Source organism: Pristiophorus japonicus, chromosome 10, assembly GCF_044704955.1.
Source record: "Pristiophorus japonicus isolate sPriJap1 chromosome 10, sPriJap1.hap1, whole genome shotgun sequence".
Classification (NCBI taxonomy): Eukaryota; Metazoa; Chordata; class Chondrichthyes; family Pristiophoridae; genus Pristiophorus; species Pristiophorus japonicus.
This window is the reverse complement of record NC_091986.1, coordinates 172,103,355-172,131,266: the sequence shown is the minus strand read 5'-3', so window position 1 is coordinate 172,131,266 and position 27,912 is coordinate 172,103,355. Positions and strand designations below refer to the sequence as shown.

The 27,912-nt window shown below is 46.3% G+C and overlaps 1 protein-coding gene across 2 annotated transcripts in view; it reads right to left on the bottom strand.

Moving 5' to 3' along the window:
- Positions 1-27,912, bottom strand: part of fryb (furry homolog b (Drosophila)) — a 439,334-nt gene that overhangs the window by 263,035 nt on the left and 148,387 nt on the right. For both annotated transcript variants that reach the window (XM_070892324.1, XM_070892325.1), the window contains exons 17-20: positions 21,243-21,350; positions 10,612-10,867; positions 1,703-1,858; positions 902-988 (exon numbers count right to left, since the gene is read on the bottom strand). In XM_070892324.1, the coding sequence (XP_070748425.1) occupies positions 902-988; positions 1,703-1,858; positions 10,612-10,867; positions 21,243-21,350 (607 nt within the window). The remainder of the gene's footprint in view (positions 1-901; positions 989-1,702; positions 1,859-10,611; positions 10,868-21,242; positions 21,351-27,912) is intronic.

Here is a 27,912-nt window from a genome sequence, read left to right as displayed (position 1 = left end):
ATGAAGCCACTTCCAGAGGTGCACACAGATCTGTCCAAGAAGGCAAAGTGTTGAAAATAAAAATGTCAATGTTTGACAACACGTTAACAGAAATTGTACATGAAACATTGACTAAAACACCCATGTGACTAGCCTTGTGTGTTGTTAGTTGGTATGCTTGTACTAGGATGAGGGCGAGTGTGAGGGGTGGCTAGTGAGATGGGGATGTGATAATGTAGGTAGAGAGAGAGGAATGAGTGGAGGTGCAAAGTAAGTTGGTGTGAGTAAGGATGTACAGGAGTAGGGTAGGGAAGGCAGAGTGATGGGGATGTGATGAGTGGCATAGCAGGATGAGGTTGAGTATGGCTTTGCTATAATGTTTTGTGATCTACTGAGATCATTGAAGGGTTTGCGCCACTGCAGCCAGGTCCTCCTGATGACATCTCTGCTTGTGTCCTCCTGTGCAATGTGCAACCAGGCTGCGTTGGTCTCCTAGAAGGGAAGAGAATCTCCCTGTGTGCTGTGACTCCCTCCATAAGCATATGGAGGGAGTCATGGTCGAGCTTGGGTGCAGCGCAGCACCTCTGTGCAGTGCTTCAGTGTTTGTAGCAACTCAATACTGTAGAACACTGACAGCACAAATGTCAAAATAAATTTGCGCCTGGTCCCTTTAAGGAAACCGGCTGATGATTCATTATTAAATGATGTCATCTGACACGCTTCCTTTTGATTGGCCGGGAACCTCGCTGGGTGGGCTTAACAAGCCCAATCAGGGGAAATTCATCTGGGAATTCAGCATGGAGACGGCAGCGCATTGTGACCCCGCTACCGACGTCGCCCGCCTCGGTAGGCAAAATTGCACTCTGTCTGGAAAGCACCTTTAGTCTTCGAAATTCACAATCAATAGTTTATTTGTACTTACTGAATCTGAGGCTGCTACATGGATAAAACTCTCCAGAATAGATGAACTCAACTGATCCATAACTTCAATCATTGGCTTATCATCATCCTATGTTTGGAAGAACAATTATGTCAATATACTTACGCAGATTGAATCATGCCAAGTTTAGACACAATTCTAAAAAAGACCAATTATTTTGAATATACTTTACATGAAAATGTGGCTTTCTTTATAAGTGTATCTTAAACTTTTGAGATTGAACATTCGGAACTGCTCTTGTAATGTTAGTGTAAGTATTTGGGGCTGATATTCCTTGAGCTATGTTCTACCAAAAGCGAGGTGGACTGGACTTTCCAGCCATCAACATAGACCAATGTGAAGTAGATTAGAAGTGGTAGAGTGGATTAAAGGTGTAGGCACCCATACTACTGATCTGCCCTATGGCGGGGTCATGAAATTGGAGTGCATCTTGCCATTCTGTTTGGGGAAGGTGGCCATTTCTGCGATTGACTGTTGTTCATGATAGAAAGGGAAGGTGCACTTTTTGCACCTGCCCCATATGCGTTGGAATTTCAAAACATTAATAAAAGGAGAAGAGATCCAGCATAAACAGATGCCGCCCCAAGTTCCACTCTCCCTTCCCAACTTGGGTCTTGTTCCTCCCTCCCATCCCAAGGAATGACGCTATGTCATCATGTTTGTAAATAACCAATTTTGAATTACCAGCTTTGCAATCGCAAAACCAAAGGATAGTCTTGATTATCATTTATTCATAATATGTATTATAATATTTTTCATTACAGAGGCAAGAAAAGTCCATACCTCGGACTGTCCTAAAGCTGAAAACAAAGCACGAACTTCCTTCAGGATAGCAACAGCCAACTTTCGTGTTGCAATCTGGCAACTACAAAGTAAAACGAGTGCAAATCCTTCCACAGCATGTAGCACATTTGAATGAGGACTTCTTTCCTGCTGAAGCTAATGGTTAGATCCACTTGAAATCAACTTTGTGATAATTAGATAGCAATTCACAATTATATAACATTTTCAGAATAAAAATATTCGAATTATACATTCAAATTATAACATATGGCATTCTTTTTACTCATTTTTCTTAAGCTTTATTTATAAATGATTAAAATATTTTGCAGAATAATGGATCCTGGAGAGGAATATATCATCTGAAAACTGAGATGACCTTACAGCTTTGAAATCATTCCAGGGTATCTATTATTATTTTAATATGCACGGTGAGGTTTATAGGGGCAGATTTATTTGAACAGATTTTCCTCTATTCCCACTCCAGTGTGTTTGAGTGGTGCACTCCTGCACTGCACCAATTGGAGCTAAATTTAGCCTAGAACAATATCACAGTCTAGCTAATTAGCATTCTCTGGCCTTCTCCCAGGCACACAAATATGGACACTCAAAAAACTAGTGCAAATAATCACTCTGCACAAACATCTCAGTGAATGGGTGTGCACCTCAGATCTGGGAAGGAAACCTGAGTTCTGCTGCAGGCTTTAGAGTGCTACTGTCTGCCAATTCTGGGGCCTTCTGGCTACTGTGTAAAATTAGATGGCCTACAGCCCCAGTGATTGGCCTTTAAAACAAATGCTTAGCTGTTCAAAGGTGTAAGGAAGATGTTGGCAGTCCAATCTGAGTGCAACCTATAAGGCCCATCTTCAGTGACTATACCACTGTTTGGGCCTCTGCCAGGTGCAGACCCAGGAAAATGACGTGAAAAGCATTTTGACATACAGCAACAACTTGATTTGAATAGTATCTTCAATGCAGAAAAATGTCCCAAGGCATTTTTCTTTTTTACAGAGGTGCATGGAAAAAAAATTGACAGTGAGCCAAAGAAGAGGATATTAGGAAGGATGACCAACAACAACTTGTATTTATATAGCATCAGTAATGTAGTAAAACGTCCCAAGGTGCTTCACAGGCATATCATTCAACAAAATTTGACACCGAGTCACATAAGGAGGAATTAGGGCAGATGACCAGTCAAAGAGGTAGGTTTTAACAAGAGAGGTAGAAAGGTGGAGAGGTTTAGGGAGGGAATTTCAGAGCTTAGGGCCGAGGCAGCTGAAGGCTTGGCCACAAATGATTGAGTGATTAAAATTAGGAATGCTCAAGAGGCCAGAATTAGAGGAGCGTAGATATTTCGAGGGGTTATGGGACTGGAGGAGATTACAGAGATAGGGAAGGGCGAAGCCATGGAGCGACCTGAGAACAAAGATGAGAGTTTAAAATCGAGGCGTTGCTTAACTGGAAGCCAATGTAGGTCAGTGAGCACAGGGGTGATGATTGAACGGGACTTGGTATGAGTTAGGACATGGGCAGCCGAGTTTTGGATGGCCTCAAGTTTACGTAAAGTAGAACGTGGGAGGCCAGCCAGAAGTGCATTGGAATAATTAAAACTCGAGGTAACAAAGGCATGGATGAGAGTTTCAGCAGAACATGAACTGAAGTGGGGATGGAGATGGGCAATGTAGCAGAGGTGGAAATAGGCGATCTTAGTTTTGGCATGGATATGTGGTCGGAATCCGTGGTCGATGAGCTGGCTTTTAAGGAGAGTCTTAAATGAGGAGATGGAAATGCAAAGGCAAAGGGTTTTAGGAATGGAATTGTGGAGGATAGGCCTAGGTGGATGAAAGCACAGCCACCAACAGTAGGGTAAATGGAAGAGGGCGCATATAAGGCCTTGGTGTGAGATACAATATTGGTAGCAGAGTTTTGGATGAGCTGAAATTTATAGAGGATGGGAGGCCGCCTTGAAGAACATCATAGTAGTTTGTTCTGGAGGTATGTAAAAGTGTTTCAGCAACAGATGGGCTGAGATAGCGGCAGAGACGGGCAATGGTAAGAAATTGGAAGTAGGCCACCTTTGTGATGGCGAGGATACAAGGTTAGATGCTCAGCTCGGGTTTAAACAGGATGCCGAAGTTGCAAACAGTCTGATTTAGCCTAAACAGCGTGAGGAGGTGCGTGGAGAGGCGTGAGTTCCGGGGTCGGCGAGAGGCCTATAAAGGCCCAACGCGGCAGCAGTCGGGAGCAGCGTGAGGAGGTGCGTGGAGAGGCGTGAGTTCCGGGGTCGGCGAGAGGCCTATAAAGGCTCAACGCGGCAGCAGTCGGGAGCAGCGTGAGGAGGTGCGTGGAGAGGCGTGAGTTCCGGGGTCGACGAGAAGCCTATAAAGGCCCAACGCGGCGTAAGTCGGGAGCAGCGTCGGAGGTGCGTGGAGAGGCGTACCGGTGCAGCTACAGGGAGAAGGCAAAAAAGAAGTAGAAACAGAAAGGTGACGTCACAGCCAAGGGGGTAAGTGATTGGCTGGTGATTGGTGAGTAGTTTTTCTTTTTTCTCTTCTTTATCAGTGAGTAAACTTTAGCATTGTTGTTGCTTATCTAAGGGATAAGTCATGGCAGGACAGCTTGGTCACGTGTTAAGCTCCTCCTGTACCATGTGGGAAATCAGGGACGACACCAGTGTTCCTGACAACTACGTGTGCGGGAAGTGTATCCGCCTCCAGCTCCTGACGGACCACGTTGTGGAGTTGGAGCTGAGGATGGATTCACTCTGGAACATCCACGATGCTGAGAATGACATGAGTAGCACGTGTAGCGAGTTGGTCGTACCGCAGGGAAAGGGTCCACAGCCAGATAGGGAATGGAAGACCAGCAGGAAGAGCAGTGCAAGAAAGGTAGTGCAGGGGTCCCCTGTGGTCATCCCCCTGCAAAATAGATACACTGCTTTGGGTACTGTTGGGGGGGGATGACTCATCAGGGGAGGGCAGCAGCAGCCAAGTTCATGGCACCGTGGCTGGCTCTGCTGCACAGGAGGGCAGGAAAAAGAGTGGGAGAGCGATAGTGATAGGGGATTCAATTGTAAGGGGAATAGATAGGCGTTTCTGCGGCCGCAACCGAGACTCCAGGATGGTATGTTGCCTCCCTGGTGCAAGGGTCAAGGATGTCTCGGAGCGGGTGCAGGACATTCTAAAAAGGGAGGGAGAACAGCCAGTTGTCGTGGTGCACATTGGTACCAACGACATAGGTAAAAAAAGGGATGAGGTCCTACGAAACGAATTTAAGGAGCTAGGAGCTAAATTAAAAAGTAGGACCTCAAAAGTAGTAATCTTTGGATTGCTACCAGTGCCATGTGCTCGTCAGAGTAGGAATCGCAGGATAGCGCAGATGAATACGTAGCTTGAGCAGTGGTGCAGCAGGGAGTGATTCAAATTCCTGGGGCATTGGAACCGGTTCTAGGGGTGGTGGGACCAGTACAAACCGGACGGTCTGCACCTGGGCAGGACCGGAACCAATGTCCTAGGGGGAGTGTTTGCTAGTGCTGTTGGGGAGGAGTTAAACTAATATGGCAGGGGGATGGGAACCAATGAGGGAGACAGAGGGAAACAAAAAAGAGACAAAAGCAAAAGAAAGAAAGGAGATGAGGAAAAGTGGAGGGAAGAGAAACCCAAGGCAAAGAACAAAAAGGGCCACTGTACAGTAAATTTCTAAAAGGACAAAGGGTGTTAAAAAAACAAGCCTGAAGGCTTTGTGTCTTAATGCAAGGAGTATCTGTAATAAGGTGGATGAATTAACTGTGCAAATAGATGTTAACAAAAATGTGATGTGATTGGGATTACAGAGACGTGGCTCCAGGATGATCAGGGCTGGGAACTCAACATCCAGTGGTATTCAACATTCAGGAAGGATAGAATAAAAGGAAAAGGAGGTGGGGTAGCATTGCTGGTTAAGGAGGAGATTAATGCAATAGTTAGGAAGGACATTAGCTTGGATGATGTGGAATCTATATGGGTAGAGCTGCAGAACACCAAAGGGCAAAAAATGTTAGTGGGAGTTGTGTACAGACCTCCAAACAGTAGTAGTGATGTTGGGGAGGGCATCAAACAGGAAATTAGGGGTGCATGCAATAAAGGTGCAGCAGTTATAATGGGTGACTTTAATATGCACATAGATTGGGCTAACCAAACTGGAAGCAATAGGGTGGAGGAGGATTTCCTGGAGTGCATAAGGGATGGTTTTGTAGACCAATATGTCGAGGAACCAACTAGGGGGGAGGCCATCTAAGACTGGGTGTTGTGTAATGAAAGAGGATTAATTAGCAATCTCGTTGTGCGAGGCCCCTTGGGGAAGAGTGACCATAATATGGTGGAATTCTGCATTAGGATGGAGAATGAAACAGTTAATTCAGAGACCATGGTCCAGAACTTAAAGAAGGGTAACTTTGAAGGTATGAGGCGTGAATTGGCTAGGATAGATTGGCGAATGATACTTAAGGGGTTGACTGTGGATGGGCAATGGCAGACATTTAGAGACTGCATGGATGAACTACAACAATTATACATTCCTGTCTGGCGTAAAAATAAAAAAGGGAAGGTGGCTCAACCGTGGCTATCAAGGGAAATCAGGGATAGTATTAAAGCCAAGGAACTGGCATACAAATTGGCCAGAAATAGCAGCGAATCCGGGGACTGGGAGAAATTTAGAACTCAGCAGAGGAGGACAAAGGGTTTGATTAGGGCAGGGAAAATGGAGTACGAGAAGAAGCTTGCAGGGAACATTAAGACGGATTGCAAAAGTTTCTATAGAGATGTAAAGAGAAAAAGGTTAGTAAAGACAAACGTAAGTCCCCTGCAGTCAGAATCAGGGGAAGTCATAACGAGAAACAAAGAAATGGCGGACCAATTGAACAAGTACTTTGGTTCGGTATTCACTAAGGAGGACACTAACAACCTTCCGGATATAAAAGGGGTTAGAGGGTCTAGTAAGGAGGAGGAACTGAGGGAAATCCTTATTAGTCAGGAAATTGTGTTGGGGAAATTGATGGGATTGAAGGCCGATAAATCCCCAGGGCCTGATGGACTGCATCCCAGAGTACTTAAGGAGGTGGCCTTGGAAATAGCAGATGCATTGACAGTCATTTTCCAACATTCCATTGACTCTGGATCAGTTCCTATCGAGTGGAGGGTAGCCAATGTAACCCCACTTTTTAAAAAAGGAGAGAGAAAACAAGGAATAATAGGCCGGTCAGCCTGACATCGGTAGTGGGTAAAATGATGGAATCAATTATTAAGGATGTCATAGCAGCGCATTGGGAAAGAGGTGACATGATAGGTCCAAGTCAGCATGGATTTGTGAAAGGAAAATCATGCTTGACAAATCTTCTGGAATTTTTTGAGGATGTTTCCAGTAGAGTGGACAAGGGAGAACCAGTTGATGTGGTATATTTGGACTTTCAGAAGGCTTTCGACAAGGTCCCACACAAGAGATTAATGTGCAAAGTTAAAGCACATGGGATTGGGGGTAGTGTGCTGACATGGATTGAGAACTGGTTGTCAGACAGGAAGCAAAGAGTAGGAGTAAATGGGGACTTTTCAGAATGGCAGGCAGTGACTAGTGGGGTACCGCAAGGTTCTGTGCTGGGGCCCCAGCTGTTTACACTGTACATTAATGATTTGGACGAGGGGATTAAATGTAGTATCTCCACATTTGCGGATGACACTAAGTTGGGTGGCAGTGTGAGCTGCGAGGAGGATGCTATGAGGCTGCAGAGCGACTTGGATAGGTTAGGTGAGTGGGCAAATGCATGGCAGATGAAGTATAATGTGGATAAATGTGAGGTTATCCACTTTGGTGGTAAAAACAGAGAGACAGGCTATTTTCTGAATGGTGACAGATTAGGAAAAGGGGAGGTGCAAAGAGACCTGGGTGTCATGGTACATCAGTCATTAAAGGTTGGCATGCAGGTACAGCAGGCGGTTAAGAAAGCAAATGGCATGTTGGCCTTCACAGCGATGGGATTTGAGTACAGGGGCAGGGAGGTGTTGCTACAGTTGTACAGGGCCTTGGTGAGGCCACACTTGGAGTATTGTGTACAGTTTTGGTCTCCTAAACTGAGGAAGGACATTCTTGCTATTGAGGGAGTGCAGCGAAGGTTCACCAGACTGATTCCCGGGATGGCGGGACTGACCTATCAAGAAAGACTGGATCAACTGGGCTTGTATTCACTGGAGTTCAGAAGAATGAGAGGGGACCTCATAGAAACGTTTAAAATTCTGATGGGTTTAGACAGGTTAGATGCAGGAAGAATGTTCCCAATGTTGGGGAAGTCCAGAACCAGGGGTCACAGTCTAAGGATAAGGGGTAAGCCATTTAGGACCGAGATGAGGAGAAACTTCTTCACCCAGAGAGTGGTAAACCTGTGGAATTCTCTACCACAGAAAGTTGTTGAGGCCAATTCACTAAATATATTCAAAAAGGAGTTAGATGAAGTCCTTACTACTAGGGGGATCAAGGGGTATGGCGAGAAAGTAGGAATGGGGTATTGAAGTTGCATGTTCAGCCATGAACTCATTGAATGGCGGTGCAGGCTAGAAGGGCTGAATGGCCTACTCCTGCACCTATTTTCTATGTTTTTATGTTTCTATGTTTCTAAGCTAGTGGCCAGGAAGGAGGCAATGGAACAGAGTTTGTGGCGGGGTTGAAGATGATTTCAGTTTCCCGTTGTTTTGTTGCAGGAATTGCGGCTCATCCAATACTGGATGTTAGACAAGCAGTCTGACAACAAAGAGGCAGTGGAGCTGTCAAGAGAGGTGTGAAGAGGTAGAGCTAGGTGTCATCAGTGTACATGTGGAAGATGTCCCATGTCTGAAAGTGATGTCACCATGGGCAGCATATATGAGGAAGGGGGGAACCAAGGAAGGAACCTTGGGGAACGGAGGTGATGGTGTGGAGCTGGGAAGAGAAGTCATTTGTACAGATGCTTTTTCTACAATCAGATAAGTAAGAGTGGAACTAAGTGAGGGCAGTCCCACTGAGCTAGAAAAGGAAGGTGTTGCTGTTGATCATCCCAAAGACAACAGAGAGGTTCAGAAGGATGAGGAGGAATAATACACCACTGTGACAGAGGATGTTGTTTGTGACTTCGGTAGCATTTAGTTATTAAGCACTGCTTAATTCTCATTAGTTTCTGCATATAAAATATTTAAACTGAACATTTCTTTTGTGTGGTAAAAGAGCCATCCAAAGTTGAACATAAATTCATGTCATTGAAAGTTAATTTAAATACTTCTGCTTATTTCTGACGATACCAGAAATAACCTCAGGCATGTGCATGAAGCACAAAATTGGTGAAGATCTTGTATATTGGATCTCTGCCTCCTTCTGTTTTGCAGCCCAATAATGATTAATATAGCATGCAAGGCAGAGAAAAATCTCTCCCATTCAGTTTTCATTTTTTTTGAAAGCAGCTGATACATAATGCATAAAACTATCTCCACTAATGGATTAACAATTGTGCATAATCACTACAAATTTATTTAGTGAATAAACAGCAGTTGATCATCAGGAAACAAGTCAGCATGTATTATATTACATCTACCAGGAGCATGTAAATCCTATCAATAATTCTACAATTAGAGCGGCACATGCTAAATTATGTTTAGCTGCATCTAATTTTAGTAGTTTTGAAATTGAATCATTCCTGCCATCCACCCTATCACAGACCTTTCCTTTTTATTCTTTCCCTGACCCCCTTTCCTCTGGCTTTGCTATTGCTTAAAGGCTGTGCCTCTCGAACATCTCCCAGTTCTGATTAAAGATCATCGGCTTGAAATGCTCAGGGGCCGAAAGTGCCCTTTGCTGGTGTGGGGGCGGTAATGTTCAGGGGCCGTGACCTTTACCGCTTGGCCTGGAAGTACTGCCCATGGGTGAATTTAGCTTTGCGCTCCTGAAACGAGGCGGAGTGCGGTCTCGGGCGCTCCGCGTTGTTGGAGGGGTGCTCTCGAGCTGTCAGGGCCACTATGGACTCTGCATGGCCCTTTGGTGGCCATCACTGGGTCACCAGGGAAATTCTCGATGGGGCCAGCTGCCCGGCATGCAAAAAGGAGTGCCAGGCTGCATGATGGCGGCTTGGTCGAGATGAGGGTCATCATTATCGGGCCGACGGAATAGTCAGCTGACAAAAAAAGGGTGGCCCGGGACACACAAAGCTTCTCCTGTAAGGGGCGCCCCGGCGGCTGATATCCGGCAGCTTTGCGCCCCGCGAAGCTGTCGCAGACATCAGCCTGCACCAGCCTCATGCCCCGTGGGGCGGTGAGGGGCCGATGCGCACAATGATGCCGGAGCGCGTCGGCCCGGGGCGGAAATTAGGATGCACAGTGCTACTGGCACATCGCCCCCAAAACCTCCAGGGCTACCGCTGCTCGCCCCCATGTGAAAAGGGCTTTGCACCCTGTTAGCACCTCCCAGAGGAGTTAAGGGGGCTAAAAAAAGGGCAATTTCACCCCCTCACTCATTTTTTCTCTCCACAGATGCTGTTTGACCTGAGTGTTTCCAGCATTTTTATTTTTAATTTTAGTAGATGAATATTATATGCTACAGTGGTCTTAATTGCAACTTGTACTCTGAACAAAAATATTAAATATTATTTTGTGCAAGTGAAGACATTCTCACAATATGCATGATAGAATGACTGATTAAGCAATACTTCAGCATGTGAATTTATGTTCAACTTTGTACAGCTCTATTACCTCACAAACTTGAAATATTGATCAATTTAGTTTCACTAGTATAACTGAAGCACCAGTGAAAAACGAGTAAATGCTACAGAATGAAAACAGAAAAGTTCACTGAATTCATAAATCACACATCATCATTGTTATTTCAAGGAAAGCCATGTATACAGCCGATAAATTAGAACATACCTCTGAGGTCTTTAATTTTGTTTGGTCTTGGCCCTTGCTTTGAGTCTGTATTGCAAGCTTCCACTGAGTGAGCAGATGTACCAACAATTTTAGAGAGCTATCAAGAAGATTCTGTTGTGTGTCATTCACCTCACGAAGTAGAAAGTTAGTGAAACCAAACAATACATCTTCCCTCCAGTCAGCAAAATCAACAAGAAGACTCTGAAGAGAGTTTTGTGCAATGTGGCGAAGTTCATCATCCATGTGGATGGTTAGCCTAAGTTGGAGTTAGAAAATGTAAAAAATTATTGTAATATGTAGGTTTTCCATATTAGAGATGAAATTCTGCCTGGCACACTGACAGAATGTTAAGTGGATATTAAATCTGTTCCCTGTTTTAACTCATTTTTGGAAAGACACAACTTTAGGCTGTGCAGTTTCTGGAAGTTTTACGCTCATTGTGGTGTACAAAAAGTAAACACAAATGAGTGACCAATCAGAAAGCACCTGTAATAATGTCACTGAACTAGTGATAAAGTTTGTTAATTGATATAACAAATACATAATGTGCCAATCTGTACTGTGCCGTGTACAATTTTAAGACATAATAGAGGGAGAGTGTAGCAGGTACAAACCCCAATTTTAAGATAAGTATCTATAGCTAACAGCAGATAGGTCATGCCAAAATTTCCCTGTAGTCTGAGGCAGGGAGGCAACCCACTACTGAGTACAGGGTACAGATATCATGGCAGACATTGTGCATGCTGTCATGTAGTGGCATCAACGCAAAGGAACTGGCGGACAGCCATAAAAGGTATCTAACCTGAAGAAAAGTGCAAAGTGGAGCAATTAGAATGAACGTGAATAAATGTAGATGCCATATACACACACAAGGAAATTTATGCCAATCAAAGTAACTTAGAGGTATCAGATGTGTTTGCTTGAACAGCTCAGTATGCTTAACCCAAATTGATTCAGCAATCTGCTAAAATCCCAACACAAAGACACATAACAAAGGGGTAGAAATTGCCCCCCACCCAAAACGTTTCAATGGTTTTTACCGCAGCTGTGGTTGAGGTCGCCCCTTGAGCGAAATTCTGCTCTTTGTTGGTTTTTTTTATTCGGATCCGGAAGTCGCTCTTAATGGGGGGCTACACGAGAGGGGCAGAAGTTAGGGCGGCGAGTACACATGAGGAGCGGAAGTTGGGGATGGTGCGGAGTGACCGCCGCGATGATGTCATCACGGCATCACGTCACTACAGCTCTCCCCTTCACTTAAAGGGGAAAGCCTTCACAATTTTAAAACTTCGGCCCACTGGGCCACCAGGAAGAGTTTCGGCTGGGCCTGTGGCCTGGCACCCAAGAGGGCATGCCAGGCTGCCTGTTGGTGGCCCGGCCGAATCCGGGGGCATAACTGTCGGGCCGACATAGCAGTCAGCCGACAAAAAAAAACATGGCGGCAGTGGCAGTGCACCCTCCCTTTTAAGGGAAGCCGCACTGCCATTGCAGCAGGCCTTACTGGACCACCGGGAAATAACAGGTTTTGGCATCACCGGCAGGCCAAAGATTTGCAGAGGAGAATGTTGCCGTCGTTGGGGGGGGGGGGGGTAGATCAGCGATGCTCACTGTGATGACCACACTTAAGACAAATGGGCAGCAGCGGAGCGTTGGGGGGGTGGGGGGGGGTGAATCATGGCACCGCAGGGAAAACTCAGAAGGGCAATTGGGCTATCAGCGGCCATTCGACGAAAAGTCGGCAGCCACTCCACTCTGCAGCGTGGTCGCCAATTTGCCGTGGTAACGGGCCTTAAGGAGAGGGGCAATTTTGGCCCCAAAGATTGCTGAGAACTATTCAAACAGGCCAAAAAAGAAAAACATGGAAAGATGCAGGTGTGAAAGATTGATGACCATCATTATTCGCACAGACAGCTGAGAATTCTGATGCACTTAGTCACCTCTCAAATACGCTGTAAGCAAGATACTTTACAATTTGGTAGGCATGACATGGAATATTGCACAGGTGCTTGAATGGCCCAACCTGTGCAGTTGATATTGCAATGGGAAAAGCATATCTATCATAAAAGCCTCTTAGCCTCCACTCCTGTTATTGCATATTTGATACTGAACTTGATATAGTTAAGAACACCTGTGAATTCAGTAACAGAAGTGAATCAAAAACTGGATGATGTTTGCTAACTTTTCTACCATTGCATGGAAGGAATCTGTATTGAAAAATCTGAGTGCCATCACCAATTTTACTGTTGCTGGTAGCACAGTGCTGATGGTGCTTCTTGGTTGCAGGTTTGATTCCGGGAAATGGGACAAATCATCAGTCGCTTCATTGGTAAGATATAGGTTCCTTGCACAGTGCTCCTCGGTGAAGTGGAGGTAGCTTTCTATGCAGTACAGGTTTGACCTCCCAAATCCAGAGTTCCAAAATCCGGACAACGCGCTGATCCGTGAAGGGATCGGCGGGAATCCGGAAAATGTTCCGAAATCCAGACATTTTTTAAAACGGTGATAGCAGTACTGTTGCTAAGTACCGCTAATCACTCCGTTATTTTTTGAAAGGTACAGCGGTAAAAATCAGCGGAAACCGCGGTCCTCGCCAACTTTAGCCCGAGACCAATTACCGCTATGAGTTGGCCCGAGGGAGGGGGGAAAATACACAAAAAATTTGCAAAAACCAAAAAATAAATCACAAAACATTCACAAGACACTTAACTATCGAATCACTGAAAGAGAATTAAAAAATAAAAACTTTAACTTACCTTTTTTACAGGTCTTCATACCCACCCCGCTGTCCCAGTGGCTGCAACGCAGGTTTTTCCCGGGCTTCTAACTAACTACAGGTCACCACTGAGCCAAATAGGTTTTTTCGCAACAGTAAATAATCCCCCCCACCCCACCCAGCACATGCACAGACGCACACCCCCAAAAAATTGCAAAAATTAAAAAAATAAAAATTCACAACACATTCACAAAACCCTTACCTACTAAATCGGTAAAAATTTTTTTAAAGATAATTGGCTAGATTTTCCACTTTTTTTGCATGCATAACGCCCATTCAACGCCCATTTTACCACTGAAATGACATATAACACCCAGATATCGGCCATTTAGCCACTAAATGGAAACTGCCACACATTTTTCGGACACTTGTCGTCGAGCATTACTTTCCCCATGTGTGTAAGGCCGGAAAAAATAATGCCGTCCACCCACAGTTTTAGGCGGAATCATCAGAATGGCCGAAATCAACGCCCATAATATCGGCCAGCATTAGTTTCCGCACGTAATTAACGGCGAGACTCAATAATACTTACCGCCCACTTTATTTTGTCGTAAACATCACATTTGCCAAAACTAACGCCCAGGAGATCGCCCAGTGTCACTTTCACCACCTCGCACACATCTCACCCACATCTCACCCACAATATTGCTCGCCCAAAATACCGCTCAGAAAAAGTGGAACTGTTCTGAACGAATCACAGCAGTGTGGGCCCCATTTTTAAAATCGCAGGTCGCTTCATTCAAAAGGCTGCTTCAACTTTTGCGAAGTTTGGAATGATTCTGGAGTTCTTCTCAGGTCAAGTGACCATCTCAACAGACATATTTTCAGACTCTGGACTATTGGGGGTTTACTGTAGGTGCATTTGAATGTGGAAATTATTGCTTCTGATCAATCGCTATAATAATTTCATTGCAATGGAGCCAGCCATTTCTCAGCCTGCATCATTTAACACGCAGATGCTGCAGAGTGCAAATGGCTCAATGTCTGATGCACATCATTATGTGCCCAATTTAAGACGTGCAAGAATGAGGAGGTCCAGACCATACACACCCCGCATTTATAGGGAAAAGAGGTCTTACCTCATCGTGTCCGAGCACACCTGCCTTCGGAGACTGCGCTTCCACAAGGTGGTGATCAATGAAATATGTGAGCTCATCAGGCCAGATATACAGCCTGCCATCTGGACATCAGTATTGGTCGAGGTCAAGGTCACCGTGGCACTGTCTTTCTACACGTCCGGTTCCTTGCAAGCCTCCGCGGTCGAGATTTCACCTCTGTCTCACCATGCCACCCATCGCTGCATTAGACAGGTCACGGAGGCCTTGTATGCGCGAAGGATGGACTTTATCAGTTTTCCTCATGACCACGGAGGCTCAGACTGACAGGGCCGGAGCATTCTACTGCATTGCGAAGTTCCCCAGGGTGCAGGGAGCAATACAGTGCACTCAGATCACCATGTGGGCACCTTCTCAGGACCCAGAGCTTTTTCGTAACAGAATATTTCACTCCCTGAAGGTCCAACTAGTTGTTGATCACAACCAGATAATAATGGCAGTGGATACCAAATGTCCGGGCACCTTCGATTAGGCTCACATCCTGCGTGAGAGCGCTGTCTCTGACATGTTTAAGAGTCAGCCACAAGAACAATGCTGGGTGCTCGGTGACAAACGATATGGCCTAGCCACCTGGCTGATGAACCCCTGGCGTGACACCTACACCAAGGCCGAGAAGCGATACAACCAGAGCCACAGAGACACATGCAATGTGGTCCAGAGAGCAATAACTGTGCTTAAGCAGTGCTTCAGATGCCTGGAGCACTTAGGAGGGGAGCTAAAATACAACCTTGAGCAAGTAGCTAAATTCATGGTCGTGTGCTCCATGCTGCACAACCTGGCTATCAGGAGGGGCCAAGAATTGCTCGAAGGGACAGATGGGTTAAAATTCTGACGGGTTTAGACAGGTTAGATGCAGGAAGAATGTTCCTGATGTTGCGGAAGTCCAGAACCAGGGGTCACAGTTTAAGGATAAGGGGTAAGCCATTTAGGACCGAGATGAGGAGAAACTTCTTCACCCAGAGAGTGGTGAACCTGTGGAATTCTCTACCACAGAAAGTTGTTGAGGCCAATTCACTAAATATATTCAAAAAGGAGTTAGATGTAGTCCTTACTACAAGGGAGATCAAGGGGTATGATGAGAAAGCAGGAATGGGGTACTGAAGTTGCATGTTCAGCCATGAACTCATTGAATGGCGGTGCAGGCTCGAAGGGCCGAATGGCCTACTCCTGCACCTATTTTCTATGTTTTTATGTTTCTATGCTCCACCTCAGGAGAGATAGGAAGAGGAGGACGAGGGGCTGGACGCTGACCTAGGGCCAGACAATCAGGCTGGCCATGCAACCATGCCCCGTCCCCCTCCAGACCACAGGAAAGGGCCCGTTGTGGCTACATAGCTGCAAGACTCTTATGTCAAAAGCTGATATATAAACGATTTGCCTGAAAGAACATTGCTGTGAGTGACGATGCTGACACACTGCTGTGTGTTTGTGCAACTCAGACATCAATGGTGGCCATCACCTTGGTGCCAGTTAAAGTTTACGTTGATTGACATTAAGTTGTATTTAACCCTTTCATGTTAAGGAATCACCAGTGTGTAACGGCCCAGCTATCTGAGACAATGCTCAACAAGGTTATGTTCAATAAAAATTTTTTATACCAATATTGGTCTGAAATCATAAGTATCACAGGCAATAACACCCAACACCCGCCCACACCCCACTTTTTCGACCACTGACATTAATCAAATGGTCAACATGTCCAGCAACACAGAATACAAATGCAAAGCAGGAGGGTGGTCTCCTCCCTCCATACAACAAATTGCATACACCCAGATGGAGATATAACACAGCCATCACTGCAGACATGCACCTCACTTTCCTTCCCCCCTTCCCTTCTTCTCCCTACCTCTACCCCTTCCCCTCCTCGCTCTACGCTGCCTGGCTGAAGAGCTCCTCAGGCGGTGCCTCATTGGGGGGGATGAAGGCAGAGGTGGTGGGTTGCACGGGTATCGGAGCGGGGGTGCTGAGCGGGAAACATTCTCTGATCCAGAAGCAGGATCTTGGTCCTGCCTCTCATCTGTCATTCGCAGTGGTGGTGTGGAACCTAGGGGTGGAGTGCCACACTCCAGGACCACAGGGAGGCCTGTGCCAGCAGTGTTCCTGGCTATCACCTCCAGGGCCTCCGCTATCCACGGAACGTACTCAGTCATGGTGGCCAGCTGTCGGGCTATGCGTCCCAATGCATCGAGGAACTGGTCACAATGTCTACAGTCCTCCTGGACAACTGTACCATCTCTCCGCTTTCATGTCGCGCTCGTGGACCTGACCTGCTGCATCCATGAAACCTCCGCGGGGTTGCGCTGTCCTGGGGATAAATAGGATGCCCTGTGGTGAGGTGCTTGAGGCCGGTACCTCCAGAGTGGAGGTGGGAATGACCGGAGGAGCACTAGATGGCCTTGGGGTGGAATGGCTTCTGGAGCGTGGCGATGCAGGTTCCTCGAAGTCTGCGCTCTCATCCGTAGAGAACAGACCCAGCGGATTGACGGGCGAGAATCGCAGCTCCTCAGCACCAGATGTCGGATCGTCCGGTGCGTCGGGCCCCGCGCCCCCACCTTCTGGCCTCTGGTCTTGCCTGGGGCCGTGCTGCTGGCTGAGCTGCAAAACACAAATGAGGTTATTGGAGGAGAAGGGGGTGCTCGGGTCACAAGGTGATTCCAGCGCCAAACACAGCATATGCACGACAAAAGCATCACTGCTATCAAGGTCATCACAGACATCACATTTCATGACCATCAACACATTGTGCATTGCAATGATTTTCATTAGGCCAGCATTATTTCTAGGACAATTTTAGAAATCATCTATCATATATGATTGTTCGGATTTGAGTGGGTGTGGCATCTATTGACTTTACATCACGCAATGGTGTAAACTTTACTCACGTCGCTTCACTTCAGGATCTGCAGGTGCTTGCGTGGCTGTCCGGGTGTGCTTCCCCACGAGTGCGAGCACCTGCTCCTCCATCTCAGTGATGTCGCTGGGGACTGGTGGCCCCCCACCCGTTCGCCTCTGCATGGACCTCATCGTTGAGAGCTTCTTCTGTAAAAGGTGACAGGACGACACGGCATGAGATCATTGCGTGATATCATTGCTAGGTACTGTCACAGAGACTGGTACAACATATAACCGACAGATGTAATCATGATCATCATGATAATTAACATTCTTTACCTGAAGACATGCACCGTGACAGCAGGCTTTGACTACAACATTCCCGGTAAAAGTGAAAGACCTCACATCTGCTGATAGTCACTCATGACTGTTAAAAATCAAATTATATAAATACATAAGTACATGTAAATAAATGTAATACTCACTCTTGCAGATCCCACAAGGTCGTTCCATCGTTTGCGGCATTGGTTGTCCTCATGCACCTTGTTGTTCGCCGACGAGACCACCTCTGCTACCTCAGTCCATATCTTCTGGTTGGCCTTTGGAATGGGTTCCCACACCCTCCCTGTGTCAAATCACCCCAGCGTAACTCGACCTTCTGCAGGAGGGAGGCATTTGCCTCGTCCGAGAATCTCCTCGTCCGAGAACCTCCTTGCTTTTTTGCGCCCTCCAATGTGCTCCTCTCCCAGCTCACTGCTCTCGCCAGCGTCAGTCTCCACAGCGTGCTGTGACGTCTCCTCCTCTCCCTCCATTATAGGCCAAATATCTGGCTGGTAACAGCTAATTTTTGTTTCCCTATTTACTCTAAAGCTCTAAACTCTCCCTCCTTCCTCCCAAAGCAGCAACACCACACCAACACAGGTCTTCTGTCCCTCTCAGCTCTCTCTCTCTGTCTCCTCTTCTGCGCATGTCATAATGACCCTTGACCTCCTGAATCGTGGGAATCCAGCGTTGCCATGCCGTTGCTAAGGACGGCAGCATTTTACGTCAGAATGTCAGAGAGATTTAACTCTACCTCCCATTTCATATCGCTCGCGGTAACGCCCAATTTCAAAAATGGAGACTAGAGGCTTTGCGAATGGGCGACAAGCCGACGATCTGAAAACCCATTTTTACCGCCCATGCCAGAAATACCGCCCATTTTTGGGTGATCTGCACAAATGTGTAAAATCTAGCCCAAAATCTTTAACTTACTTTTTTTGCAGGTGTTCATACCTACCGCCAAAAGTCAAAATTCGGGACATCGGAAATGCACGCTGTGTCCTGGGGCAGGCTGCTCCTCTTCTCCCCGCTGCCTCCGGTGTTCCCTCCTTGGTCGGGTCAGCGTGCTGTCGGAAAATACAGGTACCTGTACACAAAAGTTGGCCCAAGGGTTTCTGGATTCGAGACTTCAGATTTCTGTTCCAAAATCCGGAAGCCAGCATCTTCATCAAAGGCAGTTCCTCAGAGTCGAGGATGACGTGCTTTCACGCTGAAAGTGAGTTCTCACTTGACTTAGGAGTCCAATGCAGGACCTACAGCCTCCGTCACAGGTGGGGCAGACAGTGGTTGAAGGAGAGGGTGGTTGGAGAGCCTGGGTTGATGCACACTCCTTCCGCTGTCTACGCTTTGTTTCTGCTTGTTCTCGGCGATGGGACTCGAGGTGCTCAGCGCCCTCCCGGAAGCTCTTCCTCCACTTTGGACGGTCATGGGCCAGGGATTCCTAGGAGTCGGTGGGGATGTTGCACTTTGTCAAGGAGGCTTTGAGGGTGTCCTTGAAGCGTTTCCTCTGCCCACCTGGGGCTCGCTTGCCATGTCAAAGCTCCACGTAGAGCGCTTGCATTGGGAGTCTTGTGTCGTACATGCGGACAATGTGGCCCATCCAATGGAGCTGATCGAGCATGGTGAATGCTTCGATGCTGGGAATGTAGGTCTGAGCGAGAACACTGACGTTGGTGCATGTGTCCTGCCAATGGATCTGTAGGATCTTGCGGAGGCAGCGCTGGTGGTACTTCTCCAGCACTTTGAGGTGTCTGCTGTATATAGTCCATGTCTCTGAGCCATATAGGAGGGCAGGTATCACTATTGCCCTGTAGACGATGAGCTTGGTGCTGGGTTTGAAGTCCTGGTCTTCAAACACTCTCTTCTTCAGGCAACCGAAGGCTGCGCTGGTGTTAGACCTCGTCGTCAATGTCGGCTCTTGCTGACAGTAGGCTCCTGAAGTATGGAAAATGGTCCACATTGTCCAAGGCCTCATCGTGGATTTTGATAATCGGGGGATAGTGCTGTGTGGCGGGATCAGGTTGGTAGAGGACCTTTCTCTTATGGATGTTTAGCATAAGGCCCATGTTCTCGTATGCCTCAGTGAAGGTGTTGACAATGGCTTGGAGTTCAGCCTCCGAGTGTACGCAGATGTAAGCATCATCTGCATATTGTGGTTCAATGACAGAGGATGGGATGACCTTGGATCTGGCCTGGAGGTGGCGGAGGTTGAACAGAATCCCATCTGTTCTATAATTTAGCTCCACTCCGGCGGGGAGCTTGCTAAGGGTGAGATGTAGCATTGCAGCAAGGAAAAATGAAAAGAGCATTGGTGCAATGACGCACCCTGCTTGACCCCGGTCCAGACATGGATTTGGTCTTTGGTGGATCCATTGGTCAGGATCACGGCTTGCATGTCATCATGGAGCAGACGGAGGATGGTGACAAACTTTTGAGGGCAGCAGAAATGGAGAAGGACGCTCCATAATCCCTCACGGTTGACAGTGTCAAAGAGCTTTGTGAGGTCAAAGGCGGCCATGTACAAGGGTTGGTGCTGTTCCCTGCAATACCCGAACCTTGGCCCGGGCGTTTCCGAATTCGGGACGTCAGAAATACGTTCCAAAATCCGGAAATACCCGAAATCCGGAATGGCCTTGGTCCCGACGTTTCCAGTTTTCGGAGGTCGAATCTGTACATGTTATGGCTTCTCATCTCCCTGCCCTCCTCTGCTGCTGCAGCTGCACCTCCTCTGACATGTAAACAAAATTATATTTGTTGATGCACCTATGGTACTGTGTGGGATTAAACTGCCAAGTTGTTCCTCTCAATGCTTTATGCAGTGCTCTGTGTTGGAGCTTTATTCACTGTTGCCATACTACATATACTTAGGAATGAAAATTGGTGAATGTGTTTAATGGTTGGCGAGCCGATATCATGTGGTTTACATTATCGCTAAAAGTTAAAATCACCCTGTTTGAAGATGTTTCTCCTGCCCTCTGTTCTAAATCTCTTACATTTAATTCTGTATCTATGGCCCCTCGTTCTTGACTCCTCAACTGCTGAATACAGTATGCTTATATCTAGTCGGTCCCAACTATTCATAATTTTCTAAAACTTGTATTGCCGCATACTCTGCATTGTTCTAATGCAAAAAGACTAAACATTTCAAGTCGTTCTTCGTATCTGTATTTTGTCATATCAAACAGCGTCCTGCTGAATCTGCGTTGTTCCCTCTGGAAAGCCTCAATATCCTTCTTATAGCATGAAGCTCAATACTGCACACTAGTACTCTAGCTGAGGTCTTCCTAAAGGTTTCATATAGCTTATCATTACCTCTTGGCTATATTCTGCACTCTTGAGATAAAACCTAGAATTCTAGTAGCTTTTTTCCAGCCGCAACAATCTGAAATGCTACCTTTAATGGTCTGTGAACCTATACCTCAAGTTCCTCTGCTGTTCCATAGGACCATGCCTACTTCCATTCAGAGTATAATTATCGCTGTTTTTTTTTAGCAAGGTGCATCATCTGAAAGAATACAGGTTTTTAAATTGGCAATGAAATATGACTTTAATGATCCTTAACTATAATTTTAAACTGATAGTAAAACACATACCTTGCCAGTAAGTCAATCAATTCCAGTTTTGACATTCCATCGGGTATTATTCGTGGAATGGCAGCTACACTGGTCCTAAATAGGTCAATCTTTGGTTTCCTCTCACCCCTAGGTTAACGTAGAGAACAGTAAATTAATAACTTAAAACAAAAATAAATTACATTTTTTACATTTATGTGATTAACTATTTAGAAAATCGAATTCAAACAATCAAGAATTTTACTCAGATACAACAATTTAAACAGCATACATCTGTAAGAAATCCTGTCCTATTAATTAAACAACATGTGGCTAGAGCAAAATTTACTTTCCAGGATCCACACACATATATACTGTAATAGTCTTTAACATAAATATAATAAAGCAATCATGGGAATGTTAAAGAAACAATTTTGAAATTATTTTGTTGAAATTGCCTTCGCACACTTGTAATACAGTTTATCCTGCTCCTCTCCAGGTCAACTACAATGTTGGTGAATCTCTTGTATTTATAACAATAACCATAGATAACTTGTGAAATTATGCCAGATTGCAGGTGGGGATGCCCAGTGCCAAATCAGCTCAGTCAAACTAAATGCAACACGATGATAGCCAGAGTGTTCTGTTTATACTTTTCATGCATCTTAAAAAGAATACAAAAGCAAAATACTGTGGATGCTGGAATTAGGTAGGTGCTCCAGCTGCCCATTGGTAGGCCCTTGGAAAGATTAAAATGCTGTAGGGCCTTTTTATATGCTGTGTGCCATGCATGCTCCACACAATTTCAGCAGGCGGTCCAGCCAAAGAGGAGCCCAGACGGAAAGTTTTTATTTATTTTTGTGCTGTCACATTGTCAGCAGAAACTGGGCGGTAAGTCATTCCCACCTTTCTTAGAAGGCCTCAAATTCTCCCCCAATGTTCCTTTCTGTAAATGTAGTATTTGGGCAAAATTATATAAAATGTAATATTTAATACATAAAATATAAGACTGATACTTGAATAAAAAAGATATAAATGACTTCAGAAATGTTTCTAAATGTACATATAAATACTTATTCTCAGCAGGTTAATGAACACCCTGAAATTTGATTAATTTCCCCAAAAAGTGCTGGGAGGTTAAACCAAAGGCAAGTGGTGTCCTCAGAGTGAGAGATGAAGAGCTGGATGGTAAGTTAATTCAGGCTACTCTTAAACACTTCATGCCACAGGTTATAAAACAACATTACTAACGGCCAGGGGACAGGTTCCTGATAACTGTGTTGACTGAGAAAAATGTGTGGCATTGGGTCTAAAGAGAAGTGAGTAAAATTATTTTCTTTGTCAGGTCACTTTATTGTCCAAATGTGGCATCCTCCACATACACTGAAACCGGGGCTTACAAACAAGGTGAATCACAGAGGATACAGTCTCTATACAACTCATTCAAATCCAATGGTTTCATGGAATAACCCAAAGGAATTTGACACTTTCCCTAATGCATTAGTTTATTTCCAGAGGAAGCAGAAAACATGGTAATAGACAATAACGGTACATAGCAACTATAGAGACAGAAAGGAAAAGGAGGTGGGGTAGCACTGTTAATACAGGATGGGATCAGTGTGTTAGTGAGAAACGATATTGGCTCAGAGGATCAAGATGTTGAATCAGTTTGGGTGGAGATAAGGAATAATAAGCGGAAAAAGTCGCTAGTGGGCGTAATCTATAGGCCCTCTAATAATAGCTACACTGTTGGACGGAATATAAATCAAGAAATAATGGAGGCTTGTAATATAGAACGGCAATAAACATGGGTGACTTTAACCTTCATATTGATTGGACAAAGCAAATTGGCTAGGGCAGCCTTGAGGAAGAGTTCATAGAGTGTATCTGGGATAGTTTCCTTGAACAGTACATTGCAGAATCAATCAGGGAGCAGGCTATCTTAGATCTGGTACTGTGTAATGAGACAGGATTAATAAATGATCTCGTAGTAAAAGATCCTCTAGGAATGAGTAACCATAACAGGGTTGAATTTCAAATTCAGTTGGAGGGTGAGAAAGTTGGTTTTCAAACCAGGGTCATAAGCTTAAATAAAGGAGACTACAAAGGTATGAGGGAAGAGTTTGCTAAAGTGGACTGGGAAAACAGATTAAAGGGCTCAATTTTGGCCAGGAGTTTCTCCAATTTTTTTGGAGTGTCTTGGTTTTTCTGGCGTAACTTAAAAATCCCCACTTTCCGCAATCAGTTTGCACCAGTGTAACTGAATTAGTTACGATTTTTTTTATTAGTTTTTTTCTCAAAAGGGGGCGATACCAGCCACCTACGCCAGTTCTGCCCATTTAGGCAACTTTGGCCAGCTAATAGTTACTCCAAATCTACTTAAGCAAGCGTATGTGGCCACTTCAGAAAATCCTTGCAGAGAGTTAAAGAAATCGACGCAGATAGGTATATCGGAGGCCATTCGGCCTGGGATAGGGACAGGAAGGGAAGCGGAGAGGTCCTGTACCTGAAGCACCAAGCCTTACAAACCACCAAACCTTGCAAACAAAAAGTTCTAAGAATTTAATAACAAATAAAAAATTGAAGTAAGTCCTACCTTCATCTTAAAACTTGGCCCGGGAAGGCATCGGGCTGGCCGGTGCGGAAGGCCACTCGACCAGGGCTAGGGGCGCACAGGAGAACTGATATAAATCATCCAGGCAGGAGCACTATCAGTTCTCCTGCCCGCCTGCCCCTAGCCCTAGCTGAGTGGCCTCCAGGTGCGATTTCTAAGAGATCGATCGCACTGGGAGGCCACTCGGCCAGGGCTAGGAACGGGCGCACAGGAGAACTGATATAAATCATCCAGGCAGGAGCACTATCAGTTCTCTGGCCCGCCCGCCCCTAGCCCTGGCCGAGTGGCATCCCGGTGTGATCGATCTCTTAGAAACCGCACTGAGAGGTCTCTCGGCCTGGGCTAGGGGTGGGAGCGATTCCAGTGGCCGACATCGGGTCCTACAGAGCGGCTGCAGAAAGACATGGAGAGGCTGGGGATGAGGAGCTACTGCGCATGCGCGGATATTCCACTGCGCATGTGCAGGCGTCCCGGCAGTTTACGGCGCAGAACGCTGGCTCCACCCCCGACCTGACTGGCCATGCTGCGCGACTACTGGGAAGAGGCCGGACAGCGGCCAAAGTGGGAAGGAAATTTTTCGCCGCACTTCGGAATGTTGAAAAGCGGCGCAACTACGGTAAGTGCGCCGAAAAACGGGCTGGGCCAAAATTGAGACCAATGTATGGGACGGTTGATGAGCAATGGCAGACATTTAAGGAGATATTCCATAACTCACAACATAAATATATCCCAGTGAGAAGGAAAGACTGTAAGAGAAGGGATAACCACCCTGTGGCTAACGAAGGAAATAAGGGAGAGTATCAGATTGAAAACAAGGGGATACAATGTGGCTAAGACTAGTGGGAGGCCAGAGGATTGGGAAACTTTTAAAAGCCAGCAAAGAGAGTAAAGTAGCACGAAATATAAAAACAGAAAGTAAGAGTTTCTACAGGTACATAAAAAGGAAAAGAGTGGCTAAAGTAAATGTTGGTCCCCTAGAGGATGAGACTGGGGAAATATTAATGGAGAACAGGAAAATGGCAGACGTTGAACAAATATTTTATATCGATCTTCATGGTGGAAGACACTAAAACATCCCAATAATCAAGGGGCTATAGGGAGGGAGGAACTTAATACAATCACTATCATTAATGAAGTAGTACTCTGTAAAATAATGGGACTAAAGGCGGACAAGTCCCCTGGACCTGATGGCTTACATCCTAGGGTCTTAAAAGAGTTGGCTGCAGAGATAATGGATGCATTGGTTGTAATCTACCAAAATTCCATGGATTCTGGGGCGGTCCCAGCAGATTGGAAAACCACAAATGTAACACCCTTATTTAAAAAAGGAGGCAGACAAAAAGCAGGAAACTATAGACCAGTTAGTCTAACACCTGTCGTTGGGAAAATGCTGGAGTCCATTATTAAGGAAGTAGTAGCGAGACATTTGGAAAAGCATAATTCAATCAAGCATAGCCAGCATGGTTTTATGAAAGGGAAATCATATTTGACAAATGTGCTGGAGTTCTTTGAGGATGTAACTGTAAAGTCCTTACACAATACCACAAATCCACACGAGGCACATTCTATGGACAAGGTCACTCCATGACCTGAACCTTTATTCACAGGACCAAGAAGTGATGACCCTGCATGGGACCTCCCTTTATATACCTGGATGACCAGGTGAGGAGTGTCTCCCACAAGTTCAACCCCTGTGGTCAAGGTGTGCATTTCTTGCAGTGTTGTTACATAAAGGTTACATACATCCCCCTCAACATCTTATTGGGATCATAGGTTAAGTCTCTCGGGTGGTCTGCGCTCTCTCGTGGAGCGCCGCAGGTGGGTCTCTGGTTGTTGCGTGTGCGTTGGTATGCGTGTCTGTCACCTGTGGTGATTCCGGCCTGTCCGGGCTGACCGCAGGGACTGTGCATGCTGCTGAATGTTCTTGTTGCTCGTTCACTGGAGGTGGTGTGAATACCATCTCATGATCTTCCTCAGGTTCCTCAGTGTCCACGCTGAACCTTTTTTTAACTTGGTCGAGATGCTTGCGGCATATCTGCCCATTGTTAAGTTTAACCACTATGACCCTATTCCCCTCTTTGTCTATTACAGTACCCTAAAGCCATTTGGGCCCCAAAGCGTGATTGAGAACAAATACAGGGTAATCAATTTCTATACATCTTCCCCTTGAATTTTGGTCATGGTACTCGTTTTGGAGACTGGCGCTTGCCTTCAACAATGTCGGACAGGACTGGATGGATGAGGGACAGCTGAGTTTTGAGTGTTCATTTCATGAATAGCTCTGCGGGCGGGACCCCCATGAGCATGTGCAGTCGGGACCTATAGGCCAGCAGGAGGCGCGATAGGCGGCATTGAAGGGAGGGTCCTTGAATCCGGAGCATGCCTTGTTTTATGATTTGGACCGCACGTTCCGCCTGGCCATTGGAGGCCGGCTTGAACGGTGCTGTCCTGACATGGTTAATGCCATTACCCGACATGAACTCCCAGAATTCGTAGCTTGTGAAACATGGCCCATTATCGCTAACAGGGATGTCCGGCAAGCTGTGGGTCGCAAAGACCTCCACGGTGGTGGATGTCGTGCACGAATTCAAAATGATGCACTTGATCCATTTCGAGTACGCATCAATCACAATGAGAAACATTTTTCCCATGAATGGGCCCGCGTAGTCTACATGAATACGTGACCATGGCCTGGTGGGCCAGGGCCACGGGCTGAGCGGGGCCTCCCTGGGGGCATTACCTAGCTGGGCACATGTTGTGTACCTGCGAACACAGTGTTCCAGGTCTGAATCAATTCCCAGCCACCACACGTGACCGGGCAATGGCCTTCATCAGCACGATGCCTGAGTGCTCGCTGTGGAGTTCCCTGACGAATGCTTCCCTGCCCCTCTGGGGCATGACTACCCGGCTGCCCCATAGTAGGCAGTCAGCTTGGATGGATAGCTCATCCATCCGTCTATGAAACGGTCTGACCTCTTCAGGGCATGCTTCGTGTGCGGGCGCCCAATCCCCAGTCAGGACACATTTCTTAATCAGGAATAGGAGGGGATCCCTGTTGGTCCAGATTTTGATCTGGCGGGCTGTGATAGGGGAGCCTGTGCTGTCAAAGGCATCGACAGCCATGACCATCTCAGCGCTTTGCTCCGCTGCCCCCTCAGTGGTGGCCGGTGGAAGCATGCTGAGCGCGTCAGCGCAATTTTCAGTGCCAGCCCGGTGCCGTTTGGTGTAGTCATAAGCAGCCAGCGTGAGAGCCCATCGCTGTATGCGAGCTGACGCATTGGCATTGACAGTCTTGCTGTCTGACAGCAGGGACGTTAATGGTTTCTAATTCGAACCTCCTGTCAAAAAGGTACTGATGCATCTTTTTCACCCCATAGACGCATGCGAGTGCTTCCTTCTCAACCATCCCATATCCCCGTTCAGCTTGAGAGAGCGACCTGGAGGCATAAGCCACATGTTGTAGTTGGCCCTCAGCGTTACCCTACTGCAACACGTACCCAACCCCATAGGACGATGCATCACATGTCAGAATCAATTTCTTACGGGGGTCGTACAGGGTCAACAACTTATTTGAACAAAGTAGGTTCCGCGCCTGATGGAAAGCCCGTTCCTGACAGTCCCCCCAAAACCAATTGCAATCCTTACATAGGAGCACGTGTAGCGGCTCCAACAATGTCCTTAAGTTCGGCAGCAAGTTCCCAAAATAATTTAAGAGTCCCAGAAATGAACGCAACTCCGATGTGTTGCAGGGCCTGGGCGCTCGTCGAATCGCCTCCGTTTTGGATTCGGTAGGCCGAATCCCGTCTGCAGCAACCCTCCTGCCCAGAAACTCGACCTCAGGAGCCAAAAACACACACTTAGACTTCTTGAGTCGCAGGCCTACCCGGTCCAGTTGGCGTAGCACCTCCTCCAGGTTGTGGAGGTGTTCCTCGGTGTCACGACCGGTGATGAGGATGTCGTCCTGAAATATGATTGTTCCGGGAATGGATTTGAGCAGGCTTTCCATGTTTCTTTGAAAAATCACGGCCGCTGACCGAATGCCAAACAGACACCTGTTGTAAACAAACAGTCGCTTGTGCGTGGTCAGTAGTTTAGATT